The sequence below is a fragment of the Coenobita brevimanus genome, chromosome 38 (assembly GCF_032717465.1).
Source record: "Coenobita brevimanus isolate Jiangsu-jjx chromosome 38, ASM3271746v2, whole genome shotgun sequence".
Lineage (NCBI taxonomy): Eukaryota > Metazoa > Arthropoda > Malacostraca > Decapoda > Coenobitidae > Coenobita > Coenobita brevimanus.
The window spans coordinates 47156843-47176842 of NC_136991.1; the positions used below are offsets into that span (position 1 = coordinate 47156843).

The following is a 20000-nucleotide window of genomic DNA, read 5'->3' on the forward strand; positions in this document are numbered from 1 at the left end:
TTTGTTTATCCTTGTTTGTCCTTGTCTTTGTTTATCCTTGTTTGTCCTTGTCTTTGTTTATCCTTGTTTATCCTTGTCTTTGTTTATCCTTGTTTTTCCTTGTCTTTGTTTATTCTTGTGTTTGTTTGTCCTCGTCTTTTTTATCCTCATTTGTTTATCCTTGTCTTTGTTTATCCTTGTCTTTGTTTATCGTTGTCTTTGTTTATCCTTGTCTTTGTTTATCCTTTTCTTTGTTTATCCTTGTCTTTGTTTATCCTCGTCTTTATTTACCCACTTCAATTCGATAAATCCTTCCTAAGTTTAATAAAAGATCGTCTGGAGGTCACAAAAATAAAGAAATAAAGAGACTGTCGGGGTGAAAGTGTTGCCACGATTTTTTTGGCCTTGTCTGCTTGCGAGATGTGAAGAAAACTGTCTGAAGATGGTAGGAATTAACCCCCAGAAAATAGACGTCATTGTACTGAAAAGGTTAAGTACTTTCGCTCCTCTCGCTCTGTCTGTCTGTCTATCTATCTGTCAGTCTGTCCATCTTTCTATCTATATCTCCATCCATCCATATGTCTGTTCTATCTGTCTGTCTGTCTGTCTGTATGTCTCCCGTCTGCTGTACTGTTACTTTTATTCTGTGACTTAATTATATTCCATTAGTGTTATAACCGGACCAACTGGGATTGTGGTCTTTGTATCTACAGTATTTCTCTCTCTCTCTCTCTCTCTCTCTCTCTCTCTCTCTCTCTCTCTCTCTCTCTCTCTCTCTCTCTCTCTCTCTCTCTCTCTCCTCTTCCGATTTCCTCTCCTTTCCATCTCCCTCTCTTTCTCTCACTCCCCCTTCTTTTTCCCTTCACTGATTGCCTCTCTCTCTCTCTCTCTCTCTCTCTCTCTCTCTCTCTCTCTCTCTCTCTCTCATTGTTTCCCCTTTATCTCTCTCTTGATTGCCCTCTCTTTCAATTCCTCCTCCTCCTCCTCCATCCCGTTTCTCTCTTTCTCTATCATTCCTAACATTTCTAACAACATCGATTTTTAAAGTTTGACATTCTAACGATGTAAGTATTGTCTTGATAATTCTAATAAATCGTAACATTCTCAAGATTCTGTAATATTTCTAACATTTAAAATTCTTGACATTTATTTTTAACATGCCAAACATTCCTAACATTCTGTACATTTATTTGTAACGTATCTAACATTCCCAACATTTCTAATACTTTCTAAGATTTTTTCTAACATATCTAACATTCCGAGCACTCCGAATATTCACAACATCCCTTACATTTATTTCTAACACATATAACATTCCTAGCACCAAAGATTCCCAAGATTTCTAACATTTATTCTAGCACATCTAACATTTCGAGCATCCCTACCATTCCTAATATTTCTAACATTATTTCTAATATGTCTAACATTCGTGCACTCCGAACATTCCTAATATTTCTAACATATCTGATGTTCTGAGCTCTCCTTACATTCCTGATTATTCTAACATTTATTTGGTAACATCTAACATTCAGATCGCTCCTAACATTCCTAGTATTTGTTTCTAACATTCGGATATTCCCCAGCAGTTGTTGTTTTTCTTATTCATGCAGTTTTTTTATGTCAATATTTTAATCTCATTCACTTCACTACGATGCCATATTAATTTGGTTTACCTGGTACAGTACCTGTTGATGATTTTATTCTGCTTATGGTTTCTCTCTCTCTCCCTCTCACCCTCTCTCTCTCTCTCTCTCTCTCTCTCTCTCTCTCTCTCTCACACACACACACACACACACACACACACACACACACACACACACACACACACACACACACACACACACACACACACACACACACACACACACACACACACACACACACACACACACACACACTACATCGTATATTCCATGCATAAATAAACAAGTAATACATTTTCAATTAGAAGGATCGGGCTTCAGATGAGTCCCCTGTCTCTGCCTAGGTTGTTAGATGATGTTAGATGATGTTAGATAATTTGGAGGGGTTAGGAAGTGTTAGGAAGGTTGGTTTTTGAAGGACTTTGGCCTTTATTAGCTTGCCGTGGGAAGTATAAGAGAAATTAGAAGTGTTAGAATGTTAGATAAAATAATGATTCAAGAATTGGGGGTTTTGTTAGGTTAGACAGTGTTAGGAAATTTGGAAATTACGTGTTAGAAGAGTTAGTGATTGAAGAACTGGAATGCATTGGACTTAGTTGGGCTACGTTTGGCCGTGTTAGATAGTGTGTAATTGTTAGAAAGTGTTGGAAAATTAGTTTTTGAAGGAATGGGTCTGTTTGGTCTTAGTAAGGTTAGGTCAGAATGTTAGTCAGTTTTGGAGAGCTAGGAAGTGGTAGAAGAGTTATTATCTGAAAGACTTTTGGGCTTGTTAGATTAGGTTAGGTAGTGTTAGATCATTTAAGAGTTAGAAAGCGTTAGATGAGATTGTTTGAGGGACTGAAATTGTTTGGGCTTAGCAAGGTGGGGTTAGGTAGTGTTAGGTGATCAAGGAGGGTTAGAAAGTGTTAGAAGAGTTAGTGTTAGAAGGATTGGGGGGTTGGCTTGGGTTAGGCAGTGTTAGATTATCGGAGAGAGAATGTGTTTGAAGGACTCTAGATATAGTTAGTTAGGTTAGGTGGAGTTATATGTTTTAGGCGAGTTAGATTGTTAAAAGAATTAGTGTTTGACTGAAATACTTTGTGTTAGGGAGGTTAGGTTAGACAGTGTTAGATGACCTAGAAGAAGTGGATAGTGATAGAAATTAGTTTTGACGGACTTTGGATTTAGTTTGTTAGGTTAGGTGGAGTTAGAGAGTTAGAAAGAGTTAGAGTGCTAGAAGAGTTTGTGTCTGAAGCGAATGTTTAGTTTATGTTAGGTTGTTTAGATCATTTGAAAGAGTTAGAAAGTGTTAGTGTTTGAAGGACCGGAACCGCTTGGATTTAGGTCAAGTGTTAGAAGAGTTAATGCTTGAAGAATTAGATTTACATGATTTTGATTAGGTTAAGTCTGAACATGTTAGATAGCTTAGAATAGTTTTGAAATGATGGAAGATTTAGTTTCTGAAGGACTGAATCTCTGTGAACTGCTTAACTCTTTACTAGATAAGATGGAAGAGTTAGAAAGTGTTAGAGGAGTGTTAGAAGAGTGCGAGACTTCATGGCTTTTGTCTCCCTATTTATAACGCCATAATAGTAGTAGTAGTAGTAATAATAATAATAATAATAATAATAATAATAATAATAATAGTCGAATTCCTCTACAAACATCAGATTCCAAATATCCCATTCCCCAACATTTATAATTTTAAAATCCTTGAAATAAAAAGTGGACAGTTCGCCAGATCAGAATTGTCCGAACTCACTACCTTCTCATTATAAGGCAAAAAAAAAAAAAAAAAAAAAAAAAAAAAAAGTTTGGGACTTACTATTTTCAACGTTCCCCCCCCCCCCCAAAAAAAAAAAAAAAAGCTACGTACTAATTTTCCTTTTCCGTTTCATTTGGCGTGGAGTTAATAGGATTTTGGCGTTGTCAGGCCAGTGGGGTGTATATATTCATTTTCGTTTAATCAGAATGAAAAATTAAAAGGTCAGTGAGAGAGAGAGGGGGGGGGGAGAGAGAGAGAAAGAGAGAGAGTGCTATGAATAACTGGGTCAGTAATGTCAATAAAGAGTATAGCAAGGTCCAGAGAGAGAGAGAGTACTGCTATGAATAACTGGGACAATAATGTTCATAAAGGGTATAATGCCAGGGAGAGAGAGAGAGAGAGAGAGGGAGCAGTGCTGTGGATGAGTGGGTTAATAATGTCCATAGAGAGTATAATAGCTAGGTCCAGAGAGAGAGAGAGAGAGAATTCACTTCGGGCAAAATCATGGTTATCATTAGGCACTGTTCCAAATATATTTCCAACAAACCCTTCCCTAACTCCGCATCCAAAGAGGGGCGACTGAACGTAGCAGCAGTAGCTGTAGAGTGGACTAAAGATTAAAGTTACCCCTCTCCTGCAGTCCACCATCTTCCTTCTGGGGGATAGGAAAGGAGTTGAAAGACATTTATATAGCCAGTCCGTGGAGCTACTTGGTAATAACAGTGCCACCACGTGAAGGCCTCTCACCAATGACTCCAATAAACAGACAGCCAAGAATTTCCGCCAACCTCCTCGCCACCCCAGTACATACCACGCTCCCTCATACTCGTATACTCCACCAAGCTCTTCACTGTCCTGCATACAGTATATTTCCGTCATGTGGTTGAAATACCTCGCAGTTATTTTTAGTTGTGACGGCATCTCTAGGAGCGATCCTGTCCGTCTGTCTGTCTGTCTCTGCAATTTCTGGGAACGAGATGCTTTATTTCCGCAGACTTTTGCGACTTTTACGAAGCCACACCACGACACACTAAATCAGATCATACGCCACAACACCTCCCCTCGCCATACTACATTCTCACGCCACACCACGCAAAATCACCCATCCACACTACACCATACCGATGCATCCTGAAGCTCCTGCTTTTAGTACTTATGTGTGTGTGTGTGTATCATCTCCCACATTGTCATTTACCTAAGTACTCGGCTTCTCTCTTTCCATTCACTTCATAGGGCTAAATTAGCTTTGCTTATTTCTCTTTGTGATTCTCACTTCATGAAGTTTACAATTTATATTCCAACATCCTGTCCCTCCGACTATACTTTCGTCATTTTAAGTAGGCAAAATATTGCAATCATTCCACCTTGAGCTTAACAATACATTATGATCCTCGTCACGAAAAAGTATTATGGAAAGGACGTAGAATACTCATATTGTCTTGTTCTGCCACTGAGCTTCGCTTCGACCAATAGGCTGCAAAGGGACGAAAATCTCAGCCAAGTTGATGTGAATGAACTTAATTTGTTGTTCAACTTCGTCTTCTTTCAACCCCCACGCCCTCGTAAATTCAAGGAGTCACTCTCATACTCTTTATGTGCTTCATGTGACCGAAATACCTCAAGCTATTTCTGTTTCTCACAACATCAACGTCACAATCTTTACCTTCTAGTTCTCCACCCTTCTTCTCCTTGTTCTCCCTGCCATTCTCCATCTTGCTGTCCTTATCGCATCCACCTTATCATTTTCTCAGTCTTCATTCTCTTCATATGATCAAAGCACTTCCTGTTGCATCTGTCTCTGATTATCACTCCATCAAGCTCACATACTCCATCACTTTCTGTGTCATTCTATTCTTGGTCTACCTCTTCGTCTTAGCCTGGTCATCCCACTTTCATGATAACCAGTCTCTCACTCTTCCTTCGCCTCTTTTGATCAAATTGCTGTTAGTTCCATTTATATTTCTCTCCATATCATTCTCCACCACCTTGCCCCTCAGTGCTGGAGAGGGACGCCTTCACGGGGTAACACCGATGTACAAGCGTCTGAACTCTCTCCCTAACCCCCGAAAGAAGGATGGTTGATGAGAGGGGTAACTTCAACCTGCATTTCACTAGATACACTCAGATGAACCCAGGACTACAACTGTCACTGCTTCCTTGCCCCTCACTTCATTCTTCCTTTTTCCTTTGTCGTCGTCTTACTGTCCTAATCTTGTACACTTTTTTAGTCATTCTCATTTTTTCAGTCCCTTCATAAGATTAGAATACCTGTAGTTATTTCTCCTCATGCTTGTCACCATATTAAACTCACATACTTAGCCTCTTTGTCCTTCATTTGGTTCTTGTTCTACCTCTTCGCCTTCTTTTCCCCTGCCTATTCTCTTGCGATCTTTCTATCTCTTTTTTCCTCCCTCCCAGACGCTCCAGGACATCTCTAGTTTGTTTTCTTTAGTTACGGTACTGTTTTTAGACCACACCAAAATTATTTTATTATATAGCACAATCTTCTTTTACCAGACAATTTTATTCAACTTAGGCATGTCTCGTATACTCTGTTCACTTTATCTTGGCCTAAAATTGGCATTCCGCCATCTTGAATGCTGAGTTATAACAATAGAGTAACATTAGAATGCGATGCCAGTCACGAAGAAGTGCAACAAAAAGTATGTAGAGTCAGTGTCATATACAGTATTTCTGCCATTGAGGTACGTGAATTAAGCCCCCAAATTGTGAAACTTTGGGCCAAGTTAAAGGGAGTGAAGTATAGCAGTGAATATGCTAATAAAAGTTATATCTATTTTCTCCGGTCCGGAAAATCTCTCGCTGAATAAAATCGTGTGGAGAGAGCAAGAATAAAATGAAAAGCAAGTTATAACCCCAGCGAGGCAACACACTCTTAAATTCCGAGTATACTGGGAAATATAGCCACATACCACACACGCATACCAAGGCTAGGCAAGCAGGGCGGTGATCCCCACGGGTAACTGTACCCTTTTTTACACTGACTTGGCCTGAAATTGCCCTCTTTTCATCTTGAATGCTGAGTTATAACAATGGAATAGCACTAGAATATGATGCTAGTCACGAAGGAGTGCAAATTGATGGATGTTAACTTGTAGTGTTGCCCGTTTCTACCACTAATCTACATGAATAAGCAGAAAAAGGGCGAGAATCTGGGCCAAGTAAGAGTAAAAAGAGTATAGTGTAGCTGGAAGGAATGTCATTTATTTTACACCTGGATGATATTACACGATTATATTAGTCTTAGTACAGCACCCTTATAGTTAATGGGAAAATCAAGGCAATTTTCAACCCTTGGAGATCAAAAAGTCTCTCCTTGAGTGAATAAAATCGTCTGGAAAGGGTATGAATAAGACAAAAATAGAATAATCGTACTGATAAGGAGGAGGTAAATTCTATGGGAAAACAACCACACTTTCATTTTTTTTTTTTTTTTTTATTTTTTTGTGGAGGGAGAGAGGAGGAGAGGGATACCGAGGGTGAGATAGAGGGATGGAGTAGTGAGGTAAATGAGGGAGGGGGCGGTATATGGGGAGAGGGCAGCCTGGTGGTGAATAGGGTGACATGGTGGGTTGGGTCTGTGGAAGGAATAATGAAGGACTAGCACCAAGCCATAATATCGCTATACGGCACTAAAGCTGGCGTTGAAATGATGTTGGTGTGAAACTAGTGTAAGTGTCAGTCCTTAAACTACTCGTGTCATGAAGCCAGATATCTAACGTGATAGGAATGGAGGGAAAATAAGGGTCGGAAGAAACAAGGAAATATCAAGAAGAGAGGTGGGGCACAAAGGAAGAGGACAGTAAGGAGGAAAAGACTGGAGACAAGAAGGCCCCTTTTAGTCGCCTCTTAGGACAAGCCGGGATGGTGGGGAAGTATTCTTTTCACCCCGTCCCAAGGGGGATTAGTAGATACAAAGAAGGATAGATGGGACGACAGATAGATAGGTAGATATATGGACAGATAGATAGATAGATAGATAGATAAATAGAAAGATAGACTAACCTAACTTACACACACACACACACACACACACACACACACACACACACACACACACACACACACACACACAAGCTGAAACTAATTATGCAGGTCAGTGTCCCGGATGTGCAGCTTTAATATCCCTGTTTCAATTACACGAAAATTGTACTCAGATGTAACAGTGTACTTTGAATTACAGTAATGTCAGGCCTTTTGCTCAACAGTTATCAGGCAAATATATTTTTTCAATTAATATTTTTTAATAATTTGACGTGGCGATATAAAAACAATCATATATTTTTTCTCCTTTTGAACTACCTCGAATATTTGTGTTACCAAAATCATAATTTTTTTTTCTTTTTTTTTTAACTATTGATATTCAAAAAACTTAAGACATTTATGATTTTCCCATATTCCTAAGATTGCACATTAATTCCAAAACATTTTAAGTAACTCAAAAATTATCAAAAAATGTTGGAAGAATTTGTACTGTCAACTGCAGGGTCGAAATACAAAAAATGCAAAAAAAAGATAAAAGTGGTACTGTTACAAAATCAAGGAAGTAACACCAATATTGACAGATTACAGAACTTTTACTCCTCCTCTTTATCTCCCTCTTTTTCTCTCTTCTCCAGCCTCTCTCTCTCTCTCTCTCTCTCTCTCTCTCTCTCTCTCTCTCTCTCTCGTATATTGCATTCTTGTTCCATGCCCACTTCCTTTGGTATTCCAATTCTTTTCTGTCTCTCACTCTTTCGCAACCTCGTTTTTCTCTTCGCTCTCTTTCCCTGCCTCTCTTTCTCCCCCCCCCAGCACATTTACAAACACACAACACAAACATTTTCATTGGATCTCTCTCTCTCTCTCTCTCTCTCTCTCTGTATATATTGTATCTCCCTGCCTCTCTCTCTGCCCATCTATCAGGCAATCTGTTTATCTCTCTGTTTGTCAGTCAGTTGTCTACATCTATCTGTCTGTTAATCTGTCTGTCTGTCTATCTGTCTATCAATCAGTTGTCTATATCTGTCTGTTTATTTATCTGTCTGTATGTTTGTCTGCGTCTATCTTTCTGTCTATTTTGCCTGTCTGACACAAATTATTAAATACCAGCACTGTACAGGACATAAATATCTCTACCTTTTTCACATAATATCCTACTTCCCTGCATACTAATCATTGCCTTTCTTTTCCATTCATCTCTTTTTCCTCTTTTCATCACCCCTCTTTTTCCCCTCTATTTTTTAGCTCTCTTCCCTCCCTCCTTCACCCCTTCTCTTCCTCTCTCCTTCGCTCCTTCTCACCCTTCCTCCTTTTCTCCCTCCCTCCTTCTCTCCCTCATTCATCCTCCTATCCTTTTTACCTCATAAATTTCTCACCCTTTTTGCTCATCACTCTCCCTCCCTCGCAATTTCTTTTTTTTGCCTTTCTCCCTTTTAAAAGCATTACCGTCTTCTCCATTCCCCCCTTTTTTCATGCTGTCTCTCTCTCTCTCTCTCTCTCATTTCCCTATTTTTCACACCCTCTTCCTCTCCTCGCACTTCTTTCTTGCTCTCTCCTCTTCCTCCATTCAGATTCTTTCCTTCTCCTCTTCTCTCTACTCTTTTCACGTCTTCCCCCTCCTCCTTCCTCTTTTACCTTTACTTACCACCAATTCTCTCCTTCTCTTCCTATAGTCTTTCTCATCTCCCTCTCTCCATCCCTCTCACTTTCACACTCCTCACGTCTTCCTCCTCCATTTTTCCTTCCTCTCCTTTCCACCTCTGTTCTTTCCTCTCCTCCCTCTTTCCTTCCTCACCCTTACACCTCTGCTTCTTCCTGTCCTCCCTGTTTCCTCCCTTTCCTTTTCACCTCTGCTCCCTCCCCTCCCTCTCCCTCCCTCTCTTTCATCCCCTCTCATCCCCAAAGGCAATTGGGACACAAGAGGTGGGCTGCTAGAGAAAACGGAGAGTCCCCACAGAAAACGGAGAGTAGGCAAAGAAAATGAGAGTGAGGGATGAAATTGGAGTGTGGTCAAAGAAGACGGAGGGAGGACAAAAAAGTAGTAGAAAAAGAAGCGTAGAATCGATGCCCAAAACAAAGAGTGAGCAAAGAAATCGAAGAATGGACAGAAAACAAAGAAGGGACAAAGAAAATGGGGTTGGGTAACGAAATGGGAGGGTTGGCAAAGAAAACGGAAGTTGGACATAGAAGTTGAGGGTGAGCAAGAAAACGGAAGGTGAATAAAGAAAAGTCAAGGCTGGCAAAGAAAATGCAGAGGGGTAAAGAAAATGTAGGATGGGTAAAGAAAATGGAGGATGGGTAAAGAAAATGGAGGATGAATAAAGAAAATGGAGGCTGGGCACAGAAAACGAAAGGTGGGCAAAGAAAACGGACGATGGGTAAAGAAAATAAACAAAAGGTAAAGAAAATGAACAGTGGACACTCAAGTAGAGGGTTAAGCAAAGAAAATGGGGGAAAACAAAGAAAATGAAGGGCAGAGAAATAAAATTAAAGGTAAACTCAAGAAAATTATCGACATAGAAATTGAAGAAAAAAAAAAAAAGATGAAAAGGTTGCTCTCAAAAAGTGAAAAAAAAAAAAATGGGGCAAAGAAAACGGAGGGTCTAAAGAAAACGAGGGCTTTGGTTTTGATCTACCCAAAGAATGATTCCTTCCTTTTCAATACCTGGGATTTTGAATAGCTCTCTCTCTCCCTCTTTCTCTCTCTCTCTCTCTCTCTCTCTCTCTCTCTCTCTCTCTCTCTCTCTCTCTCTCTCTCTCTCTCTCTCTCTCTCTCTCTCTCTCTCAACACAAGGGTATCACACAAATGGACGCTCCTTCTCTGGTTTCTCAAAGTTTAGTGAGTCGGTGGAATATCTTAAGCCTTATTTTTCATGGAGAGAGAGAGAGAGAGAGAGAGAGAGAGAGAGAGAGAGAGAAATTTGCATAATACACCTTAACACCCTCTTTTTTTTTTTATTATTATTTATATTGCTCAGATATCGATAAATTTCCATCAACAACTTACAGGAGGCAAATGAAGGATAATGCGCAGAATAACTCGCTGAGGAAGAGGTGTTACGAAATTTCCAGAGCCACTTAGAAGCCCACCCTGGATAACAAGAAGAAATACAAGAGAAATACAAAGAGAAATACAAATGAATACAAGGAACTACAGAGTGCAAAATTCAGTATGGCAACTTGTGATGTATCGGAAGTGAAACGGAGTGCAAGAAACTGAAACAGCCTAGAGAGGGGAAATTCGTGGCGTTTCAGAAAGTTTCGTGGGATTTTGGCGGTGTATCCTAGCTTGGGTGTTGGCAGAGTTAGGTCGAAATGCGTGGTTGAAATTACTTGGCGAGATGTGTGTGTGTGTGTGTGTGTGTGTGTGTGTGTGTGTGTGTGTGTGTGTGTGTGTGAAATAACTGCCTGATTATGCAAACGTCCCTCAACTCCAGCCCTGTCCCCTGAAAGGAGGGTGGTGGACTGCAGGCGAAAGGCAGACTCAGCCTGTAGGCCACTGGGTTCATGTCAAGGTGAACCAGGGACCACAAAACAGCAGCAACAGTAACAGCAACGTCATCATCATCATCATCATCATCATCATCATCATCATCATCATCATGGTTGAAGGGAAAATGTGCCGTTGGTTTATTTAGTATTTCTTTATCTCCATATTTACCTATTTATTTTTATTTATCTATGTATTTATTAATTTCTGACGCCGCCAAAAAAGTTCATCAATTTTGGGAACGATGAGGGAGGGGTGGTGATCATTTTAGCTTTTTCACCCCTCTGTAGCGTGGGAATATCCGGGATGGCTGTCGTCTGTCTGTCCACCTGTCTGTCTGTCCATCTGTCTGTCTGTCCATCTGTCTGTCTGTGCATCTGTCTCTCTGTCCACCTGTCTGTCTGTCCATCTGTCTGTGCCTCTGTCTCTCTGTCCATCTGTCGCCAAACTCCTCATACGAGACTGGCAGACGGCAAGGAAAACTGTCAGGCATATTGATTTCTAAAACTCGTGTGTTAGTCAAAAAAATTATATGCCAACTTTATTTTCCTTGTTGCCCGCCTCTCCACCCTCCCACGACCCTTGCCCTCGAGGAGTAGACAGACAGATAGATAGATAGGTAGATAGATAATTTAGATAGATACTGAGATAGATCGACATGTATTTAAATAGATAATTGAAAAAAACAAAGAATTAAATAATAATAAAATTTTCATCGAAACTTTAAAGCAGTGTACCGGTATGTAGATTTTACCAAGAAAGATGATCAGGGGAAAAAAAATAATAAGAATGTTAATAAATGTCACAGGTCGCAATCAGTCTCCCAAATATTTATCACTGAGTATTTAGGTGGTTGGAATGGCAATATTGAAGCTCAGTTTTTCACACACACTTAAGACATGTGAGAAAGTTGCCGTATAAGTTAGAAGAGTAGCAAACTTAAATGTGTTCCGATATAATCATCCCCAAATATTTCGGGCTTTAAGTACACAGGGTGATCCATATAACACTGTTCTTTCTCTTCCCTGGGTGACAACTCGTGTGTTGCGGGAGCGGCTCAGTCAGTGTTATAAAATTCTGTTCTTCATCATTAATTTATTTCCTGCTCCCAATATATATCGTTCATCATTTATTTATTTCCTGCTCCCAATATCTATCCTTCATGAGCTGTTTATTTCCTGCTCCCAATATCTGTCCTTCGTCAGTTATTTATTTCCTACTCCCATTGCCACACCCACGCCCACACCAGCACACTGAGCCATCTCCGCAACACTTAAGATACCGCCAAGCGAGTTTTAAACGGAGCAGTTTTTTGTAACTCATCCTGCATTTTTCTAAAGAGCAATCCAATCAGCTGATATATAGATCGTCCTAAGAATAGTTTAATGTCCAAATATATATGAAATTACTAGTTCATACGTCGCTGCTATTGTAAGGGTTGCATACGATGCTTCTTTGTGTGTGTGTGTGTGTGTGTGTGTGTGTGTGTGTCTAACTAACAAACTATCCCCCCCCCACCCACACTCCCACCCACTAACACCCTCCTCTCTTTCTCCATCAGCAGCGCCCGTCGTGTCGGTGTATGCAGTAAGAGGGCAGTCAGCTCGTCTCCCCTGCACCCTCAGCAATGGACAGCCACGATATCCTGTTATCCTTGTCTTATGGTACAGAAATGGAACCAAGACGCCTGTGTTTAGGTGAGTTTGCCGTGGGGATGGAGGGGGGTAGCGAGGGGTTGTATGTGGGGCGGGGGAAGAGGGTTATGTGAGTGTGGAGGGGAGGGTTTGTGTGTGTGTGTGTGTGAGGCTGTGGTCAGTGTGTGGGGTTTGTGTGTAGTGTCCAGATGAATGGAGAAAGGCCTAGTTTAGTTGTGAGTTTTAGTTCCTCGATGTATTAACAGGAGAGAGAGAGAGAGAGAGAGAGAGAGAGAGAGAGAGAGAGAGAGAGAGAGCCAGTAAGGAAATGAAGTGCAGTGTAAAGTGACTAAAGAAATGAAGATGGCTGGTGCAACAATAAAATGAGTACAAAGGGTGCAAGAAGACTGCGACAGGGTGTTACTGCCAATATTAACGTATGAGCTTGGCACATCGTATAAATATAAAGGATCTAAATTGTTGGTAGTGGATATGATACAGTTGAGGATAATTTTGGGAGTATGTAGATTGAAAGGGATAAACAAAATTCAGATCTTTGAAAGGTGAGAGGTAAGGAAGTCTGCCAGGCAAAGGTTTGAAGAGTGTGTGGTTTGATGGTATGGGCATATAGAGGGAATGGATATGGATGGATATGATGAAAAGGGATATACGTCCCTGAAAGAATGGCTATAGATGTAAGGGTATACGTGAGTGAATCTGGAAGTAGGGGTAAGCATGCAACAAACAGGAAAGTCACGAGGGAGACAAAAATGGAATGGAAAACCGAAGAAAGGACGCTGAGGAAACAAGGAACCGAGCAGGGACTGAGGAAGGTGAATGAATTATGTAAGGTGTTGCACATGACGGGGCCAGCACATCCCTTGACAACCTGGCAGTGAACGGAAAGGCAATAATCACAGGTGTTTCCAGCACGAGTCAGTCAGGTGTGAGATGGAGCCAGGAATATGGAAGGCTTGGATGGTAAGCGACGAGTTGTATTGCTCATTTTACTAAACGTTGAAATTGAAAGTTTTGCCTGTTATTTGTGTTTTCCTTTTTCTGTTTCTGGATCGTGCACACACCATGTTTGGCAGCGAGAAAGAGGGTTAGGATGATGATGAGTTTGTGATGTTAGTGTTGTGTGGTGCTGTGTGTGATTAGATTTATGTAGTGCTGAACTGGCACCAGTATATCAGTAATCACGTGGGCGATGTGGTGCGGCGTTGTGTGGTGGTGGTGTTAGAGTACGCTGTTGCGTTGCGTTGTGGTGTGGTGTGGTGTGTTGTGTTGTAATATGTGGCGTGGCGTAGTGTGGTGTGTGTGATGCGATGTTGGTGATTATGTTATGCAGAGTGTAGTGATGTAGTGCGGTGTTGTGTGGCGGTGGTGGTGGTGGTACAGAGAGTGTAAAATTGTGATATGGACAATGGTGTGTATGATGTGTAGTGTTGTGTAGTGTTTTGTGGGACGTATGGTGAAGAAATTGCACCATAACGAGGGTTCAAATGGGAAGGACTGTGGTGTGGTGTGGTTTATGTGGTATTGGGGTGGTATGAGGAATCTGGTGTTATGTGGCGCTGTGTTGGGTGTGTGGTATAACAAGTGCAACAGAACAACAGTGTTCAGGTGGGTGATTGTGTGTTGTGGTATTGTGTGGTGGTGTGGTGGTATTGGGAGTCTGGTGTTATGTGTGGTGTGTGGTATACTGTAGAAATTATACCAAGGTACACGTTTTAAGATGGGTGGTGGTGTGATGACATGTTAAGAATTGGTTTGAGTTGCAAAAAGTGTGTGTGTGTGTGTGTGTGGATAAGTGCTATTGTGAGGTGCATGTGCAACTGTGTAAATATTCATTGCACAAAGTTGGATGCATAGTCAGAGAAACACACACACACACACACACACACATACACACACACACACACGACAATCAATTTTTCGATTCTCTGTCTGTCTGTCTGTCTCTGTCTCTCTCTCTCTCTCTCTCTCTCTCTCTCTCTCTCTCTCTCTCTCTCTCTCTCACCTCCTTCATCGTTTCTTAACATCTTCCATTTTTCTTCCTGACACTTCCTTCTCTCCTTCTTCCCTTCAGTATTCATTCATCTACTCTCTCTCTCTCTCTCTCTCTCTCTCTAGGTCTAATCAAACTTCTCACCTCACGCCTAATTTTCTTCAGCATCATCTATCCTCTTCCTCCTCCTTTCTTCTTTCTTTTTTTTTCCCTTCCTCTTTCTCCCTTTTCTCTCCCCTCCTCGCTCACCTCTCCCCACCTTCATCACCTCATTTATCTCCCTTTCCTCTGTCTTTATTCCTATTCTGGTCTTTTTCTCTCTTGCCTTGCCTCTTTTACCTTTTTCCTCTCCTTAACCTGGTTTTCCATCCGTCCTTCTCCTCCTCCTCCTCCTCTTCCTCCTCCTCCTCCTCCTCCTCCTCCTCCTCTTCCTCCTCCTCCTCCTCCTCCTCCTCCTCCTCCTCTTCCTCCTCCTCCTCCTCCTCCTATTACTCCTCTTCCATGGTATCCTCTTTCTTTTTTCTCCTCATTTACTGATTTATTTTTTTCCCTTCCACATTCCTCCCACTCTTCTTTTTTCTCATTATTATTTTCTCATTTTCTTCCACTTTCCCTCCATCTTTAATGCTTTCTCTTTTTTTTCTCTCTTCTCTCTTCATTAATCCTCTGCCTTCCTTATTTGTTATCACCTTTTTCCTAATATTTTTCTTCCTTTACTTCCCCCTTCTCTCTCTCTCTCTCTCTCTCTCTCTCTCTCTCTCTCTCTCTCTCTCTCTCTCTCTCTTTTCCCCTCTTCGTTTTCATTCCTCTCCCATTTCCCCTTCTCTCCCTTTCTCTTTCCTCTTCCTTAACCCTTCAGATCCTCTTTTTCTTCCCCTCTCCTTGTCCGTCCTCTCTTGCCACCTCTCAGTCTCCTCTTTAACTCCTCTTAAGTCCCCCTCTTTCTCTGTTATCTTCTTTCTCATCCCTCCTAATCTCTTGTAAGTCTCCTCTTTTTCAGCCCTTCTTAACTTTCCTCCTCCTCCTCTAGTCCTTCTTGCTTTCGTCATTCCTCCTCCCTCTTCTCTCCATCCACATTCCTCCATCTTTCCCCTCCCCTTTTCTTTTCTCCCACCTCCTCCGTCTACTACTCCCTCCCCTTCCCTACCCATCCTTCCTTTCTCTCCTGTTCTCTTCTTCCTCATCCTCCCTTCCTCTCCCTTTCCCCCACCTTTTGTCTCCCTCTCCCCCTTTTTCCTCTCCTTTTCTGCACCCCTCCTCCCCTTTCCATTCTCCACCATCCCTCCTTCCTTCCCCTCTCTCCCGCCTCCCCCTCCCCTCTCCTTTCTTTCCCCTTCCCCTCTCTTTCCTTTCCCCCTCCCTATCTCCCTCCTTCCCCCTCCCTATCTCCCTCCTTCCCCCCTTCCCCTCCCTCCTTCCCCCCTTCCCCTCCCTCCTTCCCCCCTTCCCCTCCCCTTCCTTTCTCTACCATCCCTCCTTCCTTCCTTCCCCTCTTTCCCGCCTGCCCCTCCCCTCTCTTTCCTTACCCTTCCCCTCTCTTTCTTTCCCCTTCCCCTCTCTTTCCTTTCCCCCTCCCTTTCTCTCTCCTCCTCCCCTCCCCATCTCCCTCCTGCCCCCCTTCCCCTCCCCTTCCTTGCCCCTGCCCTCCCCATCCTTCCCCACGGCCACTATTCATCCAAGTTAGGCCATTCATCAAGGCCAGCTCTGCGGCTCTTAGGTCCCCGTGTTTGTGCCCACGATATCAACAAGATCTTTATGTGCACGGATATTGGGCGGGCTGGGTGGGAGAGGGGGGCAGTGTGGGCGGGGAAAGATGGCGTGGGTGGGGAGAGAGAGTATGGGTTGGGAAGGGGGGAAGTGTGGGTGAGGGAGGGGAAGTGTGGGTGATTGAAGGAAAGTGTGGTTGTTGGAAGGGAGAGTATCGCTGGTGAGATATCGTTGAGTGAGGTATGTGGGTGGGTAAGGTCTGAAGTATGGCATAGATTGGGTGAGTTTGGGGTGATTTAATGGTGAAGGATGAGTACAAAGATAAGGAGGTAGTTGACCAGTGGATTAGGTACGTGTGGGTAATCGGCTGGAGAATATAGGGTGAATTAGAGCGATTTGGTGGACGTGAATGAGAAAATTAGATGCAGTGAGGTTGCAAGGAAACTAGTAAGACTTTAAGGATGGTTTGACGAAGCAGAGATGTGAATGGAGAAAGATTTATAACTCCTTTAGTCCAAAAATCCCATAGTTCTTGCTACCACTATTTGATTGAATTAAAACTAGGAGAGGACCCTTGTAGTGAAAGGGCTACTGAAAGCTATTTGTAACCCTGCCATCTCAAAAAGTCTATCCATGTGTGATCATTTGTCCATCTATCTATATCCAGACGTCTTAATCCCAGAGAGGGTGGCCTCGAACAACCCACTGCCACCCTGTCCCCCGTCACCACGCCGCCATCCCCCCAACTACTTCTTGCTCCTTTCATCCTCTTCCTCCCCAAACTGCTTTCATTCCACCACTACCTCTATTCTTCTTGCTTTCCTCCTCCTCCTCCTCCTCCTCCTCCTCCTCGTTCATTCTGTACTCCTTCCCCATGTCTTCGTCCCCATTTCCCCACATTCGTCTTTACTTTTTCACTTAGTTTAACTCATATTTTCCTTCGGTAGTTAATTTCGCGTAGATCGTTGTCAGAAAAAGACAGTACTACGGCTTTACGTCATTTCCGTAGCACTTCTTTGTGACTAGCGCCATATTCTGCCTTTAATCTCGTGTTACAGCTCGGGGTTATAGAATGAGAGATGGCTAAATTCGGCCAAGTTAAAGTGAATAGAGTATACCGTAGTTCGAATTTCCTTCTAATACCCTTATTCAACAACTCCCTCTTCCGTTCTTCCTTCTTGTCTAATATTATTCTTATTTATTACGGCACCTAGCATGCTCGTTCCCCCTCTTTCTCCTCCTAGTCCTCCTCCTCCTCCTCCTCCTCCTCCTCTTCATACTTATCCTCCACCTCGTCATCATCATCATCATCATCATCATCCGCACATTTGTTATACATCATCATCATCATCATCATCATCATCATCACCATCATCAGTATCATCATCATATTCCTTCTCCACCTTTTCCACATACTAATTCCAGTTCCCTCTACTCTCATTCCATCACCACTACCGCTACTCTTCTCCTTCTTCCTTGTCACGTGACCGGGGGCCGTAACAGTGCTCCGTGGGGCTCTAAATCCTATTACGCTCACAGTTTGATCCAATTATGTTCACACGCCGCTTCAATTACCGCCATACTGAACCTGGATTAGTTTCTTTTATTTTAGTCCCGGGTTCAGCTCAAGGTTTAGTCTTCATCCGTTTTCTAAGGCGCATCTGAGGCTGTGTAGCTCCTCTTCCCAGGCGATTTATTTTGTTTGTATGTATCGGTCTGTGTATCCCAGTGGTAGAAACGACAGGGTGCGAATATTTACATTTGAAAGGACATCCTGCAACAGCTCATTCACTGTAACTTGACCCAGATTTTCGTTCTGTAAACCAAGAAACCATTTACAACGCTGGGTGTTAACCATATAACCAAACTATACGTGCTGCCTACGTGTCAGCAAGTGGGTTGGTGAAGGGTTAGTGCCCCTCCCCGTAAATCAAATAACTCAAAGTCAAATGGCCATTATGGCGTCTGGCAATAGATAGATAGATTGTAGCTTATTTCACGTAGCTCATTGACGATTTTATAACATTTCCCGAGCAGGAGGGGTTGGATACGGCCTTGATTAATCACTTTATTACTCTGCTTATTAAAACCATCAGACAGTAACAAGGACAAAATGTAAAGCACGTCACTGGAGGGAAGTTATTGAATTTTTCCCCATAGTCCTTTCACCTCAATTAGGCTCAGATCGTTGCCCTTTTCTAGCTTATTTCACGCAGCTCATTGGTGAAATAAGAGACTACAACAGCCCTGCATCTTTTATATAGCACTTTTTCTTAACTAGCACCATATTCAGTGCTGATCTGTTGCTACAAGTCAGCATTCACATTGGAGCGGTGACGACTTTAGACCAGTTGAAAGTGAAATGAGTATGGTTACCCTCACACTAGTCTAATTGCGTCCCCTTGTCATTTACATATTGCCCTAATTATGCTGTTTTTATTATATTTACACACCACCATAATAGCCTTCAAATTAGCTCAACACACCGATTAATAAACTCTACAGTCCAATGATTTTCTGTTATTTTACTTCTTCCTGCCGTCAAACGATTTTCTTTTTTTTAACTTATGAAGGATTTTTAGTGAGGAATGGATAGTTAAACAATAAATATAATTTCTCCAGTTCGAAAAATAAAAATTGTCTCCCAGGTGAATATAAGAACCAGGTGGCGTCAAATAATGAATGAATTAAAAAATATTAGTAAGAAAAAAAATGAATAAATAAACAGATAAGTAAATAAATAAATAGTAAGCAAGAGAGAGAGAGAGAGAGAGAGAGAGAGAGATGAAACAGTATAACATGAATAAAAACCGACTATAACTGGGCGAGAGTTGAAAGAAAATGAATATGAAAAATGAATAAACCTAGGACAAGAAGTGGTAATGTATAGATGAATGAATGAGGAGGAGTGGACTGTAAAAAACACTCAGCAGTGAATAAAAAATTGAATAAATGAGGGAGACACAGTAGGTGTAAAATGGATGGATGGGCCATGAATGAAAAAGAACAGATGAAACATGGAAGAAAATGTATATAGATGGATAACTGATAAAAAAGTGGTGGGAGAGAATGACTAATGTAGAGAAGTGAATAAAATGAGGAGAAGAAGCGACGATTAATCAGTGTCTGACACCAAGATGGAAAAAAGAAAAAGACGAAGTAAAATGTATTAAAATGAATGACTAGTGAACAAGAAGTGAATGAAGGGTAGTGAGTGTGTGAAAACGGGTGGATATGGGCAGGTACTGAAGGAAATGAATGAAAATGAAGGGATAATGAAGTAGATGTGGAGGGATGAAGGCCGTGTGAGCAAAAAGGGAAGAAAATGTAAAAAAAGTGAAGGAATTATGAACAAGAAATGAAAGAATGAGTGTGGACGCAAACAGATGTGGCGGAAAGGTGTAAAAATGACTGAATACTGAACCAGAAGTGGGTAAATGTGGGTGTATGAAGAAGGATGGATGTTAGGGATGAACCAAGTCGTCAAGCCGCTCCACATCCTCTCCCAGCCCTGCCTTAAACCACCTCATGCATTTTTCATACCCTCTTTCACCTCCTCTCAACACTGCTCTTCTCTCCCTGTATATGTCTCTTTCTCTTGCTTTCTTTCTTTTTTTTAATTTCTTCGCTTGCTTCTCTGTCTCTTCCTGTCTCGTCAGTTTACTTATTTCTCCTCTTCTTAGCGCCCCCTTTTTTCACCTTACTTGTATATATATATATATATATATATATATATATATATATATATATATATATATATATATATATATATATATCCCTTGTTTTGACG

At 41.7% G+C, this 20000-nt stretch overlaps 1 protein-coding gene across 1 annotated transcript in view; it reads left to right on the forward strand.

Moving 5' to 3' along the window:
• LOC145396451 (uncharacterized) overlaps nt 1-20000 on the forward strand; it is a 487788-nt gene that overhangs the window by 338297 nt on the left and 129491 nt on the right. Inside the window, exon 2 of the mRNA XM_080269826.1 lies at nt 12423-12555. Within this exon, the coding sequence (XP_080125952.1) occupies nt 12423-12555 (133 nt within the window). The remainder of the gene's footprint in view (nt 1-12422; nt 12556-20000) is intronic.